This window comes from Mustela erminea, chromosome 19 (genome assembly GCF_009829155.1).
Source record: "Mustela erminea isolate mMusErm1 chromosome 19, mMusErm1.Pri, whole genome shotgun sequence".
Taxonomy (NCBI): domain Eukaryota; kingdom Metazoa; phylum Chordata; class Mammalia; order Carnivora; family Mustelidae; genus Mustela; species Mustela erminea.
In genome coordinates this window covers 28629377-28648383 of record NC_045632.1, presented here as the reverse complement: position 1 = coordinate 28648383, position 19007 = coordinate 28629377, and the positions used below count along the sequence as shown (strand labels likewise).

Genomic DNA, 19007 nt, shown 5'->3' with positions numbered 1-19007 from the left:
TCATCCCAGGAGGACCAGAGTGGCCCACCTGACACCCAGGATTCGGACAGGGCCGCTCCAAGCCCCTCATCCTGCATCTCCCCCCTCCAGACTTAGATGTCGTTCAAAAGCTTACCACGGGACCCAGCGAGGCCACCACTGCCACCATTAGAAACCTGATCCCGAGTCGCTGATTAAAACCAGGAGGGGGTTTTAATCAGCTGGGGCCATATGCTATTTAACTGAAGATGAAAGTACCAATGATAAGCATCATCTCGGAAAGGATGTCGTTAAAGGAAGAGCAGAACAGCGAGTGGTATCTTTTATCATTACAGCAGCCCCGCGCCAAGCTCTCGTTAGGGGCTTTGAGGACCATCTGGGTCCTGTCTTTATTATGCAGCGTACAGAGTCATTGTGTTTGAGACAGCTCCCGAGCCCACGCCACGCTCAACTTCTAAATATACAATTAATGCCTATTAATTATAGTTTTCAAACCAGCAAAATGATCCTTCATTAACTTAATCGCCTCTTCTATTTTATCAGGAAATTGTACGCTCGCTTTCCATCATCCTTGCATCTGAAGCCCCCCGGGGGCGGGCGGTACGTGATGCCTGACTGGTGAGGGGAAGACCTGCCCGTCCTCTGGCGGGATTGACACCCCTCCCTGCCCTATGCCACCATCCGCCATGAGATGGGAAGCCGTGGAGCCTGGTCAAGCTGGATCCCAGGTCATCAGGAATCAGATTGCAATTAACGTGTGTACATGTGTGTGTGGCAGGGCGGGGTGAGGGGGGCGGGATAGAGAGGCTTACCTTCCTCATCTGTAAAATGGGCATGATGGAAAGCCTATTGCACAAAGTTGGCAGGAGGATCCTATGTGCAGGGTTTTGCCTACAAGGGGATTTTCACACCATGGCTTTGCAGAGTGCCCCGAGCAAGGAACGGGCTGCTTCCGCACCCAGCTCTGTGGGTCCCCAAGCCTGTCTAGACTCTCCTAAAACCCAGTTCCAGCTTTCTATACATTTAAAGCAGCTCCCCGCTTCTCTTGCTCTGTTGTGACTTCATATCCACAGCTTTATTTTAAGTTCTGTCACCTCATCTCATTTGTGCCTTAAAGTGGTTTAGAGCTAAGCAGAAAAGACAAGTAGTTGCACTCCGAGGGATGTGTGGGGAAGCCTGAGAGGGACATCTGCCCCAGGCTTGGGGGTAAGAGAGGACTTCCTGGAGAATCTGGTCTTGAAGGAGGCAGCATAGACCCACAGACCCCTGCTGTTTTGGCCTGCGGTCAGGGACAGCCCCTCAAGCACAGACTCGCCTTGCCCCCCCAGCAGAATCACTTCCCATGCTGTGCCCAGTCTTCCTGCAAGGACCTCAGGCCTTCTCCAGGCCTGTAGAGGCCTGCTTGCAAGCACACAGCCTGCCAGTGGGTGGGGTTGGGAAGCATCAGCACCCATCTGGTGGCTTCTTGGGGAGAAGCCCCCCGAGACCCAGATCAGGAGGCTAGATCGTCCCACAGGTAGACACTCTGGGAGTCCTGGGCTCTACACATCTGTAGAGTTCTGTGCCTCCTCGTGTCAGCTTGTCACCTTGCAGCTCACTCTCCTGTCCCCTCACTGCTCCTGCTGGCATCCCTCTGCCAAAACGTCATCTGCGCTCAAGCTCTTGTCTCAGGCTCCGAGGTAGGGAAGCCAGGCTAAGAGCAGGGGCAAAAGGCTCAGCAGGGAAAGGACAGCTCCCAGGACAGAAGGGGAGCAGAGGACTTGGTTGTTCGAGGACAAGGAGGTACAGTGGAGCAGGGTGGGGAGGGAGTGAGGGAAGGTGAGGCCGGAAGCAGGCAGGAGTGCCTCACGGAGGCCTGGTCGGCTGGGGTGGGAGATAGCTGGCCCCTTGACGTTTACTAAGCGTGAAACAAGTTTTGGGGTAGGATGGCAAGTTTGTTTGGGGGCACGCAGTTGGGATCCCTTGTTAACAGCCTAGAGATGGTCATCAAGGCTATGGCTGTGGATGAGATCCTAGGAAGTCAGGCCATGGAGAAGAAAGGGGGCCAGGATCAAGACTGCAACAATGCTGCCATTTTAGAAACTTTTTATTTTGCCATACTTACAGATTCTGCAGAGACAGTACAGAGAGGTCTCACGTACCCAGTTTCAATGCAGCCATTTTTAAAGGAGGATTCAGCAAAGTGGTCCAAGGTGGCCCTGCTAAATGTGGTCCAGAGGGGCTGGAGAATGTCCAACAGGGCTTGATGTCCAGAAAGTCATTTCGCTGAGAACTCAGTTTGGTTGCAAGAGAAAGTGGCTTAAACAAGTGAAAATTTGGATTTCTTCCTCATTGAATAATCTAAAGGCAGGCATCCAGGTCTGCCAGAGAAGTCCTGTTCCTCAGAAACACAGGCTTCTTCCAGCCACTCCACCCTCTCTAAGGCATTGTCCTTGTCCGCATGGTCCAAAGCGTTGGCTTTCCAGGCAGCAGAATGGAAGAGGGGATGGAGAAGAGGCACACTGGGAATAAACAAGCTAGCTCTTCAAAAAGATCCCCAGGGCTAGTCCTCCTTTGGACTAGAGTTTCGTGGAAAAAACTGAGTTGTATTAGAGTCTGAGAACCATAGCGTTTATTCTTAGAACTCAAAACCAGAGGTTCTACTACCAAGAAGAAAGGGAGCATGTACAGGGGAGCAACAAGCAGCTGGTGCACAGAGTCCATGAGTGGAGGGAGAATATGAAAGGGAGAGACCGTGGTCACCATCGTGAAACACAGCCAACAAGTCAAGAAAGGTGGCTCCTGAAATAGCCACTGGGTTTAGGAATAGAAAAGTCCATGGCAACCTGGTGAGGATAATGACAATTGTCCCTCTGACTCCAGAGCCCTTGATCCTGAGTTCTCTACTTCTCCCAGAGTTGGCTCTTGTCAGGTGGGCAGGGCCGAAAGACAGGGGTGATGGCACTGAAGGTGTTGTAGAGAGAATGGTAGCAATCCAGACCAGGGGCTACTCTAGAGCAAGCAGGAAGTGGAGACCAAGTCCAGAAAAGACACTGGTGTGCTGGGAAGAACCAAGAGGGGCTGTGAGAAGGACAGGAGGGAGGACAGAGGGAGGTGGCAGTTTTTGTGGCTTCTGAGGTGGGGCACTTCTGGGCCCACAAGGAGGCCGGGGAGGGGGGTGGCTAAAGAAGGGGGGGTGGAGGATGTTTGGGGAGAGAGCTGGAGGATACAAAATGCAGGACGTGGGTGTCCACTTGAGAGCTGAAATCCCCCAACGATGCTGCAAGATGTCAGATGAAGGCAGACACTGAGTTTCCTTGGCGTAAACCCAGGCGCCTCCAAAGCCACCCCAACACTTTCACATTCTTAAGGCCCCCGCGGACACCTGCTCCGAACCTTATGTTTGCCCGTGGGTCTCCAGGAGAAGGTCCCAACCCCACTCTTCTTCCTCAAAGACCTTCCGTGATCACTCGGCACGGACCAGACAACCCTAAGGAACAGAGGATGCTGGTGCCCTCAGTTCCCCCCCATGCAAAGCATTTCTGTGTCCGCCAGTCCATTTCCCACCTGCGGCACCTCCCAGGCTTTGCGGAAGGTCGGTCTGCACCAGAGCCTGCTCTGCCCGCCGGCGGAAGCGACCCACGAACGGCGGCGGACAGCAGTGGGTGGATAAACGCCCCGGCGCCCTTGTTGCGTGCGTGTGGAACTCTGACGGGTGTCCTACGTGGGCTCCCGGGGTTCCCAGCAGGATTAAGCCCCTACCGTCCACACGGCCCGGCGTCCCTGCCTCAACTCACTTCCCCCCTGCCGTACCGGCATTTTCCAGGATCACTTCGGAAGAAACGACTTGATCTCAAATCTTCAAATCAAGGAATTTCTCCTGAGAAAAGCCAAGCAGCTGGAGTGTCCATGTTGAGCAGCTGCCAGGTACTGCAGGAGTGATACTCAGCGACGTCCTCCGGGACCGGGGCGCTCTGTCTCTGCTCTGCGGTCTTCGATCACCCCACAAGATGGCTGCCACCATGACATCTCGCAAGCCCGCCCACAGACTTCCCTTCAGATCCCATTGGCCAGAGTAGGGTCACATGACATGTCGTGAGCCAATCATTGGCAAAGAGGATGGCTTTGCCAAGGCGGCTTGGAGAAATAGTAAAATGAATACAGAAGGTCTCCTGCTTCTCTGGAAGTGCTGAAGGAGGAGGAGAAGGAGGAAGAGAGGAGGAGAGGGAGAAGAAAAAAGAGAGCAAAAAAGAACCAAATTTCGTAATGCCCAAAGAACAACTTTAGAAGCTCAGATACTCATATTTGGCTATGTTATAAATATTAAAACGTGAAATAGGGAAAAGACATCCTTGAGCCTTCGAGCCCTCCCTCCCTCCCTTCTTTCCTTCCTTCCTTCTTTCCTTCCAGCATATATTGAGTGTTTACTATGCCCTTGGCCTCAAGGAGCTCACAGCCTACCTGCTGGGGGTCGGGGTGAGCAGACAAGGAAAGCACAGAGTGTGCAAATGACAGGGTGGCAGAGGCGTAACCTACGGATCCCCGGATTCAGCTGTTTTGTCACCTGGTACGCACCTGGCACCCTCGCAGCCATCCAGGATCATGCCTGCTCTGCATAGCCACTCTCCTCCAGGAAGCCTCCCCTGATTTCTCCGGGGTGTCCAGGATCTACCCTGTCCCTGTGCCCCCTCTGAACTTGGATGGACCAGGCGCTGGGCTGACACTGCGTTGGCTGCCTCTGAAGTATCCTTATGTCCATTTGTCCTGTCTTCCTCACTAAAGGTGAGGGCTCCAAGACTGAGGGGGCTGTCTCCCCAGAGCTGACCCACAGCCTAGGCTGACATGCCCTGCCTAGACCCCGCCCTCACACCTGCCTCTGGCCTCCTCCTCTCCCTGTCTCTCTCATCAATTTCTTATTTCATAAAAATCAATTTCTGTCCCGTTTTTGCCATGTACATAAAAGACTGTGGCATCAATTAGCCTTAGTTCTCTCTCTCTCCCCCTCTCTTTTTCCTCCTCGTCTTTTTTGGAAACCTCTTTGTAGGAAAAATCTCATATTTCAGCAATTTGCATTATCCACACACTCAGCTTTGAAGTTCTAAGTTATGGTAAGAAAAGGACCCACTTATCTGCCCATAAAAAATGTTCAAAGCTTATAAATTCCCTGAAACAGATGTACATTATCATTGGATTTGCCTTTCTTTTTGCTAGAGCATGCCTAATAGAGTTTCGGCCGCCCCCTGGCCCCCTTCCCCCGCCCCTGTTAGCATCTTGTCTCCACAGAAGCCCGCTCCCCACTGGGCCAGACTGACTTCAAAGGTCCCAGGCTGTCTGTTAGAAGCAAAGCACAAAGTGGGAACATAGGAGCCTTTTAAATCCCCCGCGTTTAAGTCAATATCATGCCTCCCTTCCTTTCCCCTCTTCTGGTGGAGGGACATAAGTCAGCCATTCCTTTTCTGCCTTCACGAGCACCAATTCAGCAATTACCCCAGAGAGAGGAAAATTGAGGCCTCTTTCTCTCTCAGCCTCCGTCTTTACCGTCTTGTTTTTCCCAACTTTACTTTCTGTTCCTTCACCCACTTAAGAAGATATTGTTCAAAAGCAAGGAAGGTATCGCTGATCCCTGGTATAGACCAACAAGGGGATCTTTAGTACTTTTGCGGGTTAAGAGTGTCACAAGCAGCTTCTGTCTGACAGGTTACCACTGTGTCCTATGATGAGAGCCTACTCTTCAGGCAACTGTTTACAATCTCCACTAAGTGACCAGACAGTCACACCCTAATTGCCCGCCCTGCCCTTGATCTCCCAACTTTTTGATGTGTCCTCACGGTAATGAGCAAACTCTCCATGGTGACCCCCCCCAAGGCCCTGCCCTCCCTGGGCCTCCATCTTGCTGTCTGTGTACAGCCTCACTGGCTTCCATCCGTTCATCTGATAGCCCACACTTTCTCCCACCTCAGGGCCTTGGCACAAGCTGTTTCCTTTAGCTTTTCACCTGGCTATTTCTTCCTTATCCTTGAGGGTCTCCATTTGAACGTGGCTTCCTGGAGAGTCCCTCTCCAACCCTGGTCTCAATCGCATCTCCTCTGTTATTCCCTCATATGTCTCCCCCAGAAAGTGATAACCATGTAATTTTTGTGTGATGGTTGCTCCCCCACTAGATTGAAAGCTCTGTGAAGGGACTGAGGGAGGATGTCTATCCTATTTGGAGCTGAGCATGGCTTCTGGCACATAAGAGTTGATCAGTAAATATTTGAGAGTACAGATGGAAAGAGGAATCTGGAGATGCATTTGGGACAGGTGTGGTCCAGGAAAAAGCCAGCCTCGTCTGAGAGGAGCCTCTCTGAACAGGGAGTACCATGTCTGGGTCCCCCTTTGCTCTGACCAGGCTCAGTTTTGGAGTGGTCAACTCCTAGAGACAGACCTGCAGTAATTAAGTCACACGGCAAGGCAAAGTGAGATACTTGAATGCCACATTCTCCACAATGAAGGAGGGAAGGAAGGAAAGAAGAAATAAGGGAGAGTGGGAGGAAATAAGGTCACGTGGACCGCACTAGACTATTCTGGTTAGGAATTTCTGAACAAATTACAATCAGACATTGCTTTTTGAGGATAGAGTCAGAGGAAATGAAATCAGGTGACCATGGCCATCTGGGGAGGATCTGGCCAAGGGACAGAGCCGCCCTAAGTCACCCAGGTCCCATGTGCCTGGACTATCCTGGGAGCCCACAGGCCAAGGCCAGAGAGAGGAGTTACCCCTCTCTCCCATGTTAGCCAAGCATTCCCAGTACATTCCTGGTTTTGAGTCTATCCAAATGCCACTACCCATCCCCCAGGGCAGAGTCAACATGGTTTTTTGTTTTTAAAGATTTTATTTATTTGACAGAGAGAAAGAGAGATCACAGAGGCAGAGAGGCAGGCAGAGAGTGGGGGGCGGGAAGAAAGCTCCCTGCTGAGCAGAGAACCCCATGCAGGTCTCGATCCCAGGACCCTGAGATCATGACCTGAGCTGAAGTCAGAGGCTTAACCCACTGAGCCACCCAAGCGTCCCCGTGTCAACATGTTAATGAACCTGAGCACAATGCTATGAGCGGAGAGGCTCCCTGCCCACTTGTCCTTTTGAATACCATCAGCAGAGAATCCTGGTGCACTAGAGAGGACCCTATGCCAGCCCAAGCCTAGGCCACGGGCCACGTAGGGAGGCCAAGAGGAACTGTCCTTCAGTGGCTCCAACAAGTGTCTATCTCTGCAGGGCCTTTGGGATTACAAAATAATCTTTGGTGAGTAAGAGCGTGCTTTGGTGGCCATGGACGTTAACTAAATAATCAGAGGCACAAACAAGTATCTAGAGCCAATTCTGATTATTCACAGTGTCTTTATTTATGAGTTTGCCTACTGTCTAAAATGCAGAGATTCGTAACCCCCAAATTGATACTCACAGCGCTTTCACAGTCAATCGTAGTTATGTGTGGAACAGGAAGAAATTTAAGCCACTTAGATGTGCGGGTTTCCGGCTGAAGTCAAACAAGGCAATGTTTTGCCTTCTTGTTTCAGCTCTTGTGCTGTGAACAAGTGTCCTTGCTGTAGTCTGTTTCACGCCCCACTTGTTGTATTTGCGTGCCCTGTGTTGGTGATTTCACCGTTTAAAATGCACCCGAATGTGGTGCCGACATGCTGTCTAGCGTTCCGAGGCACCAGAAAGCTGTGATGTGTCTTACAGAGAAAACGCGTGTTCGATCAGCCTCATTCGGGCAGCACCCTCAGAATCACGTTGCTGTTGGCCGTGAGCTCAATGTTAACGAATCAGCAACAGATCGTCAATCAGGTGTCTTCAAACAGAAACACACACACAACAAGGCGAGGTACTGACTGGTGGACGAAAATGTTACAACCAGAGGCTCACAGGAACCTAACCCTTTACATCCCCTAGGAGCGATGGTTCAGTATGTGCTAATTCACTGTTAGCAATGACGTTACAGAACGTAACAGGACTGGACTGTAATTGTGAACGTGATCAGTACCATGAGGAGGGGGACCAGCAGGGCACCGTCTTGCTGCAGCTGGGGCCTCAGGCTCGGCCAGTGGGCCCACCTCCCAGAGCTTCCCCTTCAGTCACATTTGCCCGAACTTGGCTGGGGTGACGGTAGAGGAGAGGGTAGGACTGGTCTTTGCTCATCTTTGCCCGTGTCCGAAGGCTCCTGGAAAGGGAGAGTCAGGTGGCTAACAGCTAGCCCTCTCCTCAGGTGTCACTCTGTGTGTAACCCTACCACACATTAACTGTGACCTCGGTATAAGTCACTTAGCAGAAGAATCACATGGTTGCTTCGCAAGGGTGTCCTAAGGATGTTGCAAATGCAGGCCGAGCATACAGGAGGGGCTCCACAAATGATAGGTGTGATGATTTAGACTCGTCAGTGATACCGGGGCTCAAGGCCTGAGGACAAGGAGAGTCCCAGATGCAAAGCAGCTAAGAACTGTCCCAGAGACTCCCTGTGTCCCCCACTGGTAGGGGGGGAAGGAACGGCTGGGCATGGCTCTTAGGGTACCAGTCCTACCACTGCCACATCTGGTTAGGGTCTGGAGCTGCCATTCCGAGGCCCAGCTTGTCTGAACCACAGGCAGCCTCATTATGCAAATGAGATTTAAGGCCTGATCGCTGGACGGGGGGGGGGCGGGGGTCTTGCCCAAGTTCACACTGCAGGTCAGTTCTGGAAGGAATGGAGTAACCCCACCAAATGTGGAAAAGAAAAGTAATAGGGCAGGTGGGACAGCCCTCAAGCGTGCAGCTGACCTGTGGGGGCTCTGCAGCGGACCTGGGGGCAGGGCAGCCCTCGAGACTGCACCTCCTTCCCCGGGAGTCCCGGGGGGCCAGATTCTCATAACAGCGGCTGCCATTTCTTAAGGGCCTACTGTGTGCCAGGCTCTGAGCCGAGCACTTTGTAGCCCCTGGATCATTTACTCTGATCCTTACAATACCCCAGGAAAGTGGGTTCTCTGATTAGCCCCATGTTACAGAGAAGGCAACTGAGGCATAGAGCTGTTGGGCCGCTGGGCCCATTGTGGTCCCACTGGTCACACAGTGGGGAAGTGGCAGACCCAGGTCTCAGTTAGGGCCTGCCTGACACCAAAGCCCATACCCTCAACCACCGGAGTAGAGCCCCTGAGCCTGCATTCGGGGGCCTGGCTGCTGGGTCCCGTCACCTCCTCAAATTTCATCCACCAAACCAGAGGTGCAGGCTCTGGGATGTCCCATCTAGAGGCTCTGGAGCCACAGCCTCCTGGGACTGCAGATGGGGAAGGGGTGAATGCCTAACCTGAACGGTAAGATGTAGCCCAGAGAAGCAGGAGTCATGGCCAGTGCCAGGCCTGGACAGGGCAGTGCTGGGCTTCCCCAGGGGCCCAACCTGAGAACCCATCCCTGGTCAACAGCCTTTCTGCCGCCCCCTCCAAGAGACCTGAGCCATGTGGGGATTTGCTCAGGGAATGTCATGTGTAAGAATCTCCCCTTGTATTTCTCCCCTTGCTTACACTTCCGAAGACCCTGGAGCTACAGCGAAGCAGATCCCATTGGGCCCATTCTACAGAAAAGCAAACCAAGTCTCTGAGCAGTGAAATCACAGGTCTGTGGCCAACAGCTCAAAGTAACCCCACCTGATGGAATCCAGCCAGAGTCTTTTGAGTTGGGGTTCTTCCCACCCACTCTGCCTGTTTTCACAGTGACGGGCAGGGTCTCGTGCAGGCTGGCCCGCTCTGCGGGGGCCCCCCAGCCAACCCCAACCCAGCTAAAGGAAATCTAGAACTGGCCCCAAAGATCTCCCCCAAGAACATCCTCTCATGCCTGAAACACCCCCATTAGCATCTAAAACTCTGCCTCGAACAGGCCCAGGTTTTCATGGGCATCGCTGGTCCCCAAAGGTGCTTGAGCATCTTCGGGGACATGAGCTGAGATGCTGCAGGGGCGAGCCAGGGAAGGAGCACGGCCCCCCGGCTGCAGGGGCTCTGGGACAGGGACGGGCATGCGCACCACAGAAGGGGCATCACCGTAGCTCCCGGGGATCGCTGCCATGTTGGGGAAGTAGGCCTGGTGGAATGGCTTTTTTTTTTTTTTTTTTAATCCTTATGAGAAGAGCTCAAAATCTAGATATTTGGATGACATCTTCAGATTTCAGAAATTAATTTAAAATTTTTGAAACCCAAGATGGGTCAATCATGCCATGTTGAGGGGCGTGTGTCGGGTACAGCTGGAGCGATCAGAGGGTAGAGGAGGAAGCCCGGGCAGGCTCAGACTAGGCAGGGGATGGAAAGGAAGGGAGAGTGACAAGCTCTCGGGGCGGGGGGGGGGGGGGGGGGGGGGGGTGTGTGGCTCCGAGTCCCGCACCATGTCCCCTGAGGCACCACAGATGGCTGACCACCGGACCTGCAGTGACAGGCCTCTGTCAGTCTGGCTACAGCCAAGCCTTGTCTATGCAAGCAGGGTCATCAAAATGGCCCCTGCAGAGTCCCTAGCCCGTGACTGAGGCCGTGGAAGCCTTCTCCCCAGACATCACAGAAGCCAGCCCCATCCCCACGTCCCCCAGCAGGCAGCTGAGGCCACAGACTGGAAAGGGGGCCCCGAGAGCTGGCCTGGGACTCAGCTGCAGGAAGGAGTGTCCATATGGACTGCACCTGCCTCCTCCAGACTCAGTTCTCCCATCTTTAAAATGGGGACACTAACTCCTGCCCAACCACTGTGCTGTTAAACGGCTTTTCACAAACACAATGAACATTCTGCCAAATGTTCACTGGTTTGCTGCGGTGGGGGAGGGGGTGGGACACCAACACAGTGAGGGGAGGGGTTGTTCTTTTCCAATAAAGCTCAATTTTTTTCTTTAAACAGTAAAAGACTGCAGTTTTCTTTTCTTTTCTTTTCCATTCTTACTTAACAAAATTAGAAGTCACTGATGCTGTGTTGCTTTCCCGGACTTTTATCTGAACTGTGACTGCTTTGCCCAACTCCACAGTCAAGGATTCCACGGCAGAACACCTGTAAACCCTCCAGGTGCTAAAGGATGCGCAATCCCCTCCTTCCCACCTTCCTTTCTCTGACATTCCTCCTTTTCCTTTTAGTCACCACCTACTGTGTGCATGCTCTGGGGAAGGGCAGTTACAGAAGTCCTTTCTCTGGGCACTGGCTAACTTGGTTCCAAGAACTGAGGTCTCGTTCAAGAAAAGCTAGAGCCAGCTTTGATGAACTTACCCAGAATTTTGTGATGATGAAGAGTTATTTTAGTGGAGCTGGTTCGGGGAGGGTGTAGTCAAAGCTTGGGGTGAAGTAGACAGGTGGGGGTGATAATCCTATTGCAGCGCTCACAGTCCCTTAAGGCCTTCGTCCTGCTCTGCCCCCTGAGATCTTAGTGGTGGCCCGGGGGGGTCTGGGACTGCTCACCTCCTCCAGGACCTCCTCAGACCCCGGCAGTTACTACGTGGCTGGATTCTCATACCCAGATCCTTCTAAATCTCTAATGCCTCTCTCTGCATACTTCTTCCCCCAGACATGGGGGATCAGGAAGGGCTCTCCAAAGGGTCAGCCCAGACATGGTCCCCAGAGCAGACCCTTGGAGGAGCTGGGCAGGGCACTGTAACCTTGACCATAACCAAGCCTGGGGCTACAGCGATGCAAAGAGGATCAGCTGGTGGTTGCACCAAGTCCCCACTCCCGAAGGCTGGCTTTGACCGAGGACAGGGAGCAAGGAAACCAAAATGAAGTGGGAAGACGGAGAAGAGGCCCCTTGCACTCCCTGAAGAGCCAAGGGAGGAAGGTATGTAGTCCACACACCAGGGGTCACTGTGGACTCATCCCTGCTAGAAGACACTCCTGGGACTCTCACTAGAGCTGGCTGTCCTTGGGGGCCTGTGGTTTTACCAGGGGAGGGGCGGGGCGTTATTGAGGTCTAGGTGGCAGGTCAATGAGGAAAAGAACTCGGCCTGCACCAGGAGATTTGTTACTGGATTATCCGGTTTTGCCCTCTGGTGTGGCCATGGCCACTTGCTCCAACATCAGGAGGCTTTTTAGAGGCTCACGGCTCAGTGCACTTACTCCTGAAGGGGAGGTGAGTGTTCCACCCTGCTTGCTCCTAGGCATAGGCCGCTGGGTTTCTGACAATGTGGTCCCTGGGTGCAAGTGCAACAGCACTCCCTGGGTGGGAGGCAGTCAAGGGCACTCGTGCCTGCTGCCATCACGTTCCAGACCCATATGATCTCATTCTCATGGTGGGTGGGGGGGGGGGGGCGGCTAGGTATCTGCATCTTAACATGTTCCCTGGGAGAGGCTTATAGTGCATTGAGGTTAGGGATTTCCCTCGAATGAGGTCGTCTGGAGTAAATGCAAGGCTCAGGGTTCTCAGTCTGGCTCACCGGAAGGACACTGGGAGCAGAGACCTAGCCGCCCCCCCAGGCCAGCATCATGGGAGGCAGGCGGGCCCTGGAACTGGCATTTTTAAAACTTTTAACACTCTCCCCGGGTGACTGTGAAACACTCGGGATGAGAGTTAGAGGCTGTGAACATGCCATTCTGCCCTCCCCACGGTTCCACTCCCCACCACGTGGTCTAAGCCCGAGTCATATCTGGAGGGTCTCCTGTTGAGGTAGAGGCCCTTTTGTCCCCACCAGGCTCACAGGCCGAAAGCACCAGGATTCTTCCCCTTTGGGGAGAGAAAGTGGAGGGGAAGAAAGCCCAGAGGAGGGTCAGCGGGAGTTGGGGGAATCAAGGCCAGGCCCAGGGTCATTTCCTCCTTGAGGTCAGCTTCTGCTACTAGAAATGGGTCTCACACTCATTCCCCGCCTTACTTTAAAGGAAGATGTCGAGGTCAGAAAGTCTTTTGCGGAGACAAAAGATCTGTCTTGATCTGTAAAGTCATTCAAGGGCACAATCTCCTGAGAAGAGGGTGAGGTTCAGCGGCCTTCGGGGTTGGGAGAAGGTGACAAGTCAAAAACCAGATCGGAGCCCCCAACAAGGCAGTGATGAAACTTTAATGAATGGGGATGGGTGCCCTCCGCACGGCTTTTAGGAGTCACTAAAGCGATTAGCTCTGCAAAACACAGCAGGTGCCTTATGGGAAGCCAGGCCATGCCCACGGGATGGGGGATGAAGCCAAGGCAGGGTTGGAAGGGCGGAGGTTGGGCCTGGATTGGACAAGGGCAAGGCTGCTGTGGGGTCTTTTGGGGCATGCCACCCCAGCATGTCTGCTGGGTGCAGCCCTGCTTCAATGAGCAGGTGAAGGCGTTGGAGGGTGTCATGGTCCGCTGACACTGAGCACCTCTCAGGAGTCCCCTTTCATTCCCTGGAGGGCTGAGCGGCCTCCCAGAAGCTGGGGTCATTAGTGGCTGCGACGGACAGAAACGGTATTTGATATTCAGGCAGCCTTCCCCTCCTCCCGCCACCTCCAAGGGTGCCTTCCCTCCGGCCCTATAATGATTTGACATCTAAACGCTGAGCACAAGGAAGGGGAAGCAAAAGAAACTGCTCCTGGCTGTTTCCTTTGCCAGAAAGTGTAATTGGCACGGCTGTGTGGGAAGCGCACGAGACCATCTCCAACTCAGGCTCCCCGACCCCCTACTGCTCCCCAGGAGATGAGAGCAGGGCCTGGCAGCTGCAAGCCTCACGCCTCAGCCCGGCTGGCTGCCTGACACCCCAGACATCCTTGGGACCCAGTGACAGATGAGCAGAAACGAGGCATCCTAGACCCCAGCTAGTGCCTCTGCTCCTGCGAGCACACAAAGCTGGCCAAGTTGAATCCTGTCCCCGCTATACCTTCTCCAGGCCCCAGAGGAGCTCAGAGCTCAGGGTTCTGGAGAAGCAGCCGCGGTTTCTCTGGAAAGGATGTCAGGAGATTTGCAAACAAGCCAAAACCCACCCCTAGCAGCCTGCGGGAAAGTGTGCTCAAAGCCTCACCAAGAAGTGTGGTTGACCCCTTCTAGTTTTCTTTTCTCTCCCTGCTTCTCTCCTTCCTCCCTCCCTTGCTCCTCTTCCTTTTTCTCTCTCTTCTTCCTTCAACGTCTAACTATTTGGTACAGCTTTTAGAGGTCATTTATAATCTACCAACATTGAAATCACACATGGCCTTGAACTCAGCAGCAGTTCCGTGCTGGCACTGTCCCTCTTGCTCCTGCTGGTGGGGACAATTGTACGCAAGGATCCTACATGCCACTGGGATGAGAGACCCACAGGACTGGTAGGAGGGGATGGGGCAAGTCCATGACAGCGCCTCCGAGCAAGAGAAGGCGGAACAGCTGTTGGAGAGAAGGGGGCCAAGCTCTCTAGCCACGGGGTAAGCTCTCCAAACACATGAGGTCACAGAGGAAAGGCCTGAGTATGAATACTATGTTACTCCTCGGGTAAAAATAAAAAAGTGGGGGTGGGAAAGGGATTAAGCAGCATGGCAGTGTTTTCTTTCTTAAAAATAGATCTGAAATAAATATTGTAAACTGTCAGCATGTGTCAAATCTGGGTGGTGAGTTCAGTTACTGTTACCATTTTCTGTTTCAAACCTTGTTTGAAATATTTACTAAAATAACAAAAGGGGCGGTGGAGAGAGGGATGGGTAGGACACAGAGGATTTTTAGGGCAGTGAAAATACTCTGTATGATATTATAACGACAGATACATCATGGTCTATTTGTGCAAACCCACAGAATGCCCGACACCAAGAATGAACCCTGAGCCAAACTATGGACTCTGGGTCATTACTGAGGGTCTACATAGGTTCATCCTTGGTTAAAAAAAAAAAAAAAAAAAAAAGGTACCATTCTGGTGAGACATGCTGATGATGCGGGAGGCTGTGCCCGCGTAGGGTAGAGTATGTGGGAAATCTGTATCTTTCCCTCGATTTTCTCCGAAACCCAAAGCTCCTCTGAAACAAATAAAGGTTTTTCAAAGAATTAACAAAATTTAAACATAGAGGTGTCTTACAGAAATGCATTTATTCTTGTAAGTAACGGCAGCTAACATTTTCGTGGTGCTCCTCCCGGCCAGGCCTATGTTAACTCAGTGAATTTTCCGCGACAACCCTGTGGGGTAGGTCTCTTATGATACTCCTCGACAGAGGGGAAACAGAGGCTTGAGGAGTACCGTGTACCGCTTGAAGCACAGAGCACTGAGGACTCAGAATTTGAAGCCAGGCCCCAGCGTCTGGGCTCACAACCCCCAAGCCTCACTGAATGGCCCAGGAGGGGCCCGGGAAGGTTGGAGTCAGGGATTCTGGAAGGAAGTGTACTTTCTACCGCACACCCATTCTGTACTACCTGAATCTTTAACGTGGGCACAGGTCATGATTTTTCAAAAACGGTATTTTGAATAAATCCCTAAGGAATTAATTCAGGTGCCTTAAGGAATAACTGAATCCTGGCGGGCGAGAGGCTGCGAGAGATGGCGTCGAACCCCCTTTCAGAGGCTGAGGGAACGCTCTAAAGCCACCACCGCTGGGAGACTCCCCGTCGGGACCCAATCCCTGGTTCCTTTCCACCTTGTAGCAATTCTAGCCTCGCACTCTTCCTTCCCTTCCCGCAGACTCCGCCCCCTGGCCCTGGGTTGGACACGTGACTTCAGGTGGGCCCCAGTGATTGGCCCAGGAGTGGGTACCAGAATCCTGCCCTGGACTACCCCTCGCAGAGGATCCTTTTCCATCTGGTTGCGGGGCTCAGAGGGTCCGCAGCCCCCACAGCGTGACAAAGCACTTCGAGGTGAGGTAGACATATAAACCCAGAGAGGGAGGGACAGGGCCCAGCGCCTCTCCGCTTCATCCCACCCCGGCTCCTGGCCTCTGGAGGCCGGCTCCCTCCCTCCCCTCAGTTTGAGCTGGATGCTACGGATAGAAGCCCACAGAGAAGCCCACAACTCAAAACACGGGAAGACCTGACCCAGTGGTTAAGCCCTGAAGTGGTTAGGGGGTGCTGGGGAAGACTAGAAACCCAGCTCTGCCACCTGCTGTGTGATCACTAGCGAATGAGTTAACCTCTTCTAGCCCGATGCGCATCCGCATCCAGAGCTCACTACCAAAAATAACTCCTTTCCAGCCACATCAAATCCAAATCGGAGGCTCTGGGAGAGATGCCATCTGGCAGCCAACCAGCAAGGAGGCCAGCAGCTGGCCACTCTTTGTGTCCCTCCGCTCGCTCCCTGCCTGGAAAGAGCATCCATGTGGCCCTCAACCGGCACCCTGGCCCTGTGGCTTCCTCTGGCTCCCAGGGGCTTCGACAGGAAGGAGTGGCACCAAGAGATGGATTTCCCTGTAAGGTCCCCGCAGGCTGGCCGCGTCCCTGAGGGGTGATGGTCCCTCATGGCTCCTTAGGGTAGCATCCCCCCAACCCCACAGCTCTGCCTGAAGATGACTGCCACGTCTCTGTTCCCCTGCAGGGGCAGAAGTGGCCCCACACATCACGGGCCCCGGATTCTGCACTCTTTCTGGAGGCTTTGCCTATGCTTTGTAAACATCCCCTCAGATTTCCCAGTTGGAGCACGTGTCAAGTTTTCCATGGGACCCCGACTAGTTGACAGTGGTCCTTCTCCTAGTCTCCCCAGGCTCTCATCAGACCAAGTCATGCTCTGTGGAGGACACTGCTCTGGGGCCCCAACTCTTGCCACTGTCTCCACTGCCCTCCCAGCTTCTGGACTCCAGCAGGCCTCTCCAAATCTGTCAGACCCTGAGCCCAGAAAAAGGACCTGCCAAGGAGAGGCAAGCAACCATTTGCATCTGACGGACAGTGGCCCCACCAAGAGGCACACAGGGTGACATCTGGGCTCAGGACATGTCTAGAGAAGCAAGCCACTGATTTCTGCACACCGGAAAATTTACCTGAGAGTGTATATTTATAGAAAGATACATGGAAACGGACAGATAGTGCCCAGCTATAGATACAGGAAGCTCGGGTAGAGAAGCATGTAGGTAGGTATGTATGTATTTGCCAATGGTAGAGAACATGAGGTTTCCACATCTTCCGCCATGACCGACAACACACAAATGCCCGATCTGGGAAAACCACGCTTGTTTTTGTGGTTGTGTTCCCTCTCCAGAGGTTTCCAAAATGAGAAGGCTGGTTGCAGGGGCAGTATTTAAATATGTGTGTGTGTATCTTTCTAAAAAAGAGAGAACAAGGGAAGGGAGGAGGAGACATGTGTTTCCACGTGGTACGCGGCAGAAAAGATGGGACAGGTTTTGGGCAAGGACGTGATCCCACTGGAGAGGCATGAAAGGGAACTCCAGAAAGGACAGCTAGGGTTTCTAGGTTGGGACATAAAAACACAACAGCCAGGAAGGTCACGCGTCTGCGGTCCGCTGAAATCCCTTGTAGCACATTACAATCAGTTAAGGGCCAAAGAAAATCAGAATAATACTAAGAGGTAGCAGCTGTTTATCTTCTCGGAGATTTCGAGGGTCTCTGGAAGCGGGCCAGGTAAGGGTGTTCTCCTGGAAGAGACTGGGGTAGGGCACAGTTCTGGCCGAGGGCTCCCCCAGAGCCGGGAAGGGTATGAGCCAGCCCTGCGTGGAAGCGCCACTCAGGAGCCCCAGAGAGCCTCCACCCCCAACAGGCCACTTGCAAACCCAGAGTCATTTTCTTGGATAAGTTATGCAGTCCTCACAACATATAAATAAAAGTTTAGTTCTGTGTTTCCATATATCTTCTACATGGAGGCTAGCTGAATATTAGTGGAGTAACAATAATTATTAATAACAATAATCATCATAATAACAATAATTAATAGAATAATAATGCCTTGGGGAGAGCCTGGGGAAGGGGGGGGTCCTTCATATGGCCGGGGTGGGGGCTTCCGGGGAGGGGTCTATGTCTGGTAAAAGTGGTGGTAATGGTGGTGGTGTTCGTGGTGGTGGTGATGTTCGTGTCTCTGGACCGCCTGGCCAGCCGGGCTCTCATACACCACCACGGCGGGCAGGTCCCTCGCGCGGTCCCGCCCCAAGACACTGCCGCCCACGGCCAGGGGCGCCTGCAGACCCCGGCAGGCCGGCTGGCTCTCCTTGGCTCGGTGCTTGTGCTTCTTGTGCCCGAGGGGTGCCAGCGTGGGGAGGAGGGATGGGCTGGCGGCCAGGTGGGCGGCTGGGGACACCGCAGGGATGGTGGGGCCCAGAGGGGGTTTGCTTCTCACCCCTCTGGCCACATGGCCCACACCCACGCTCTTGCCCTGGGCCTTGGGGGACCTCACAAAGTGCTTGCTCCCGTCCTGGGCGCCCCGAAGCCGCTGCTGGACCTCCGAGGCCTTGGCGAATGGGGTGTCAAGGAAGTGGAAGGAGCCCGGGTCCGCGCCTTGGGGCTTTCGGTGTGGGACGTGGATGGCTTCTGGCTCATGGGAGCGAGACCGAGTGGGGTTGGAGGTGTGGGGGGGCAGCTCTGACTTCTGGGCCACTGATGGGGAGCCTAGGAACCAATTTAACAGATATTTCATGAGCACCTACTGTGTGCTGGGGCTGCTCTGTGCCCCCAGAAGCCCCCTATGCCCCCCATGCTCCTGGACTGGTAACTGTTCTGAGAGCTCCCCTCCCTACCCTGACCACTCCTCGCTCTCTCTGGAATGGAGCTTGGCTGTCTGTGAAGGGGGAAGCTCTGTTTCTTTGTTAGGTCCTTAAAAATAAGTAACTTCCCTTCCAAGAGAGAGAGGAGAAAGAGACACCAGTCGCTGTCTGAGGTCATGGGAACAGAAATCTACAGGCATATTCCTTAACTTACGATGGTAACTAACCCAGGAATTACATGCAGAAGGAGGAAGGGGAGTAGGGAGTTGAGGGGTATGAAATTAAGTGAGCTACCTCTTCATTTATCTCAGCAGGGGGCGAACAGATATCAACATCTGAGGAAGACAGAGTGGCATTTTGCCGATGGAACAGGGAAGCAGGGTCCGGGGCCGGGGGAGGGGGATGACTGGGGTGGGGCACAGAGCAATGGTTTTCATTGCATGAGAGGCCCTGAGGTACCATTTGATTTTGTTCAACTTGGGGCATGTGCTCATTTTTAAAATGGTTTTAATGTCATCTCCTCCAAGAAGACTCTTTAACCCATCCTGT

General features: G+C 53.3%; 1 protein-coding gene across 1 annotated transcript in view; it reads right to left on the bottom strand.

The window, feature by feature from the left end:
* Positions 1–15258: 15258 nt before the first annotated feature.
* Positions 15259–19007, bottom strand: part of NKD1 (NKD inhibitor of WNT signaling pathway 1) — an 84781-nt gene continuing 81032 nt past the window's right edge. Inside the window, exon 10 of the mRNA XM_032323845.1 lies at positions 15259–18363. Within this exon, the coding sequence (XP_032179736.1) occupies positions 17774–18363 (590 nt within the window). The 3' untranslated portion in view covers positions 15259–17773. The remainder of the gene's footprint in view (positions 18364–19007) is intronic.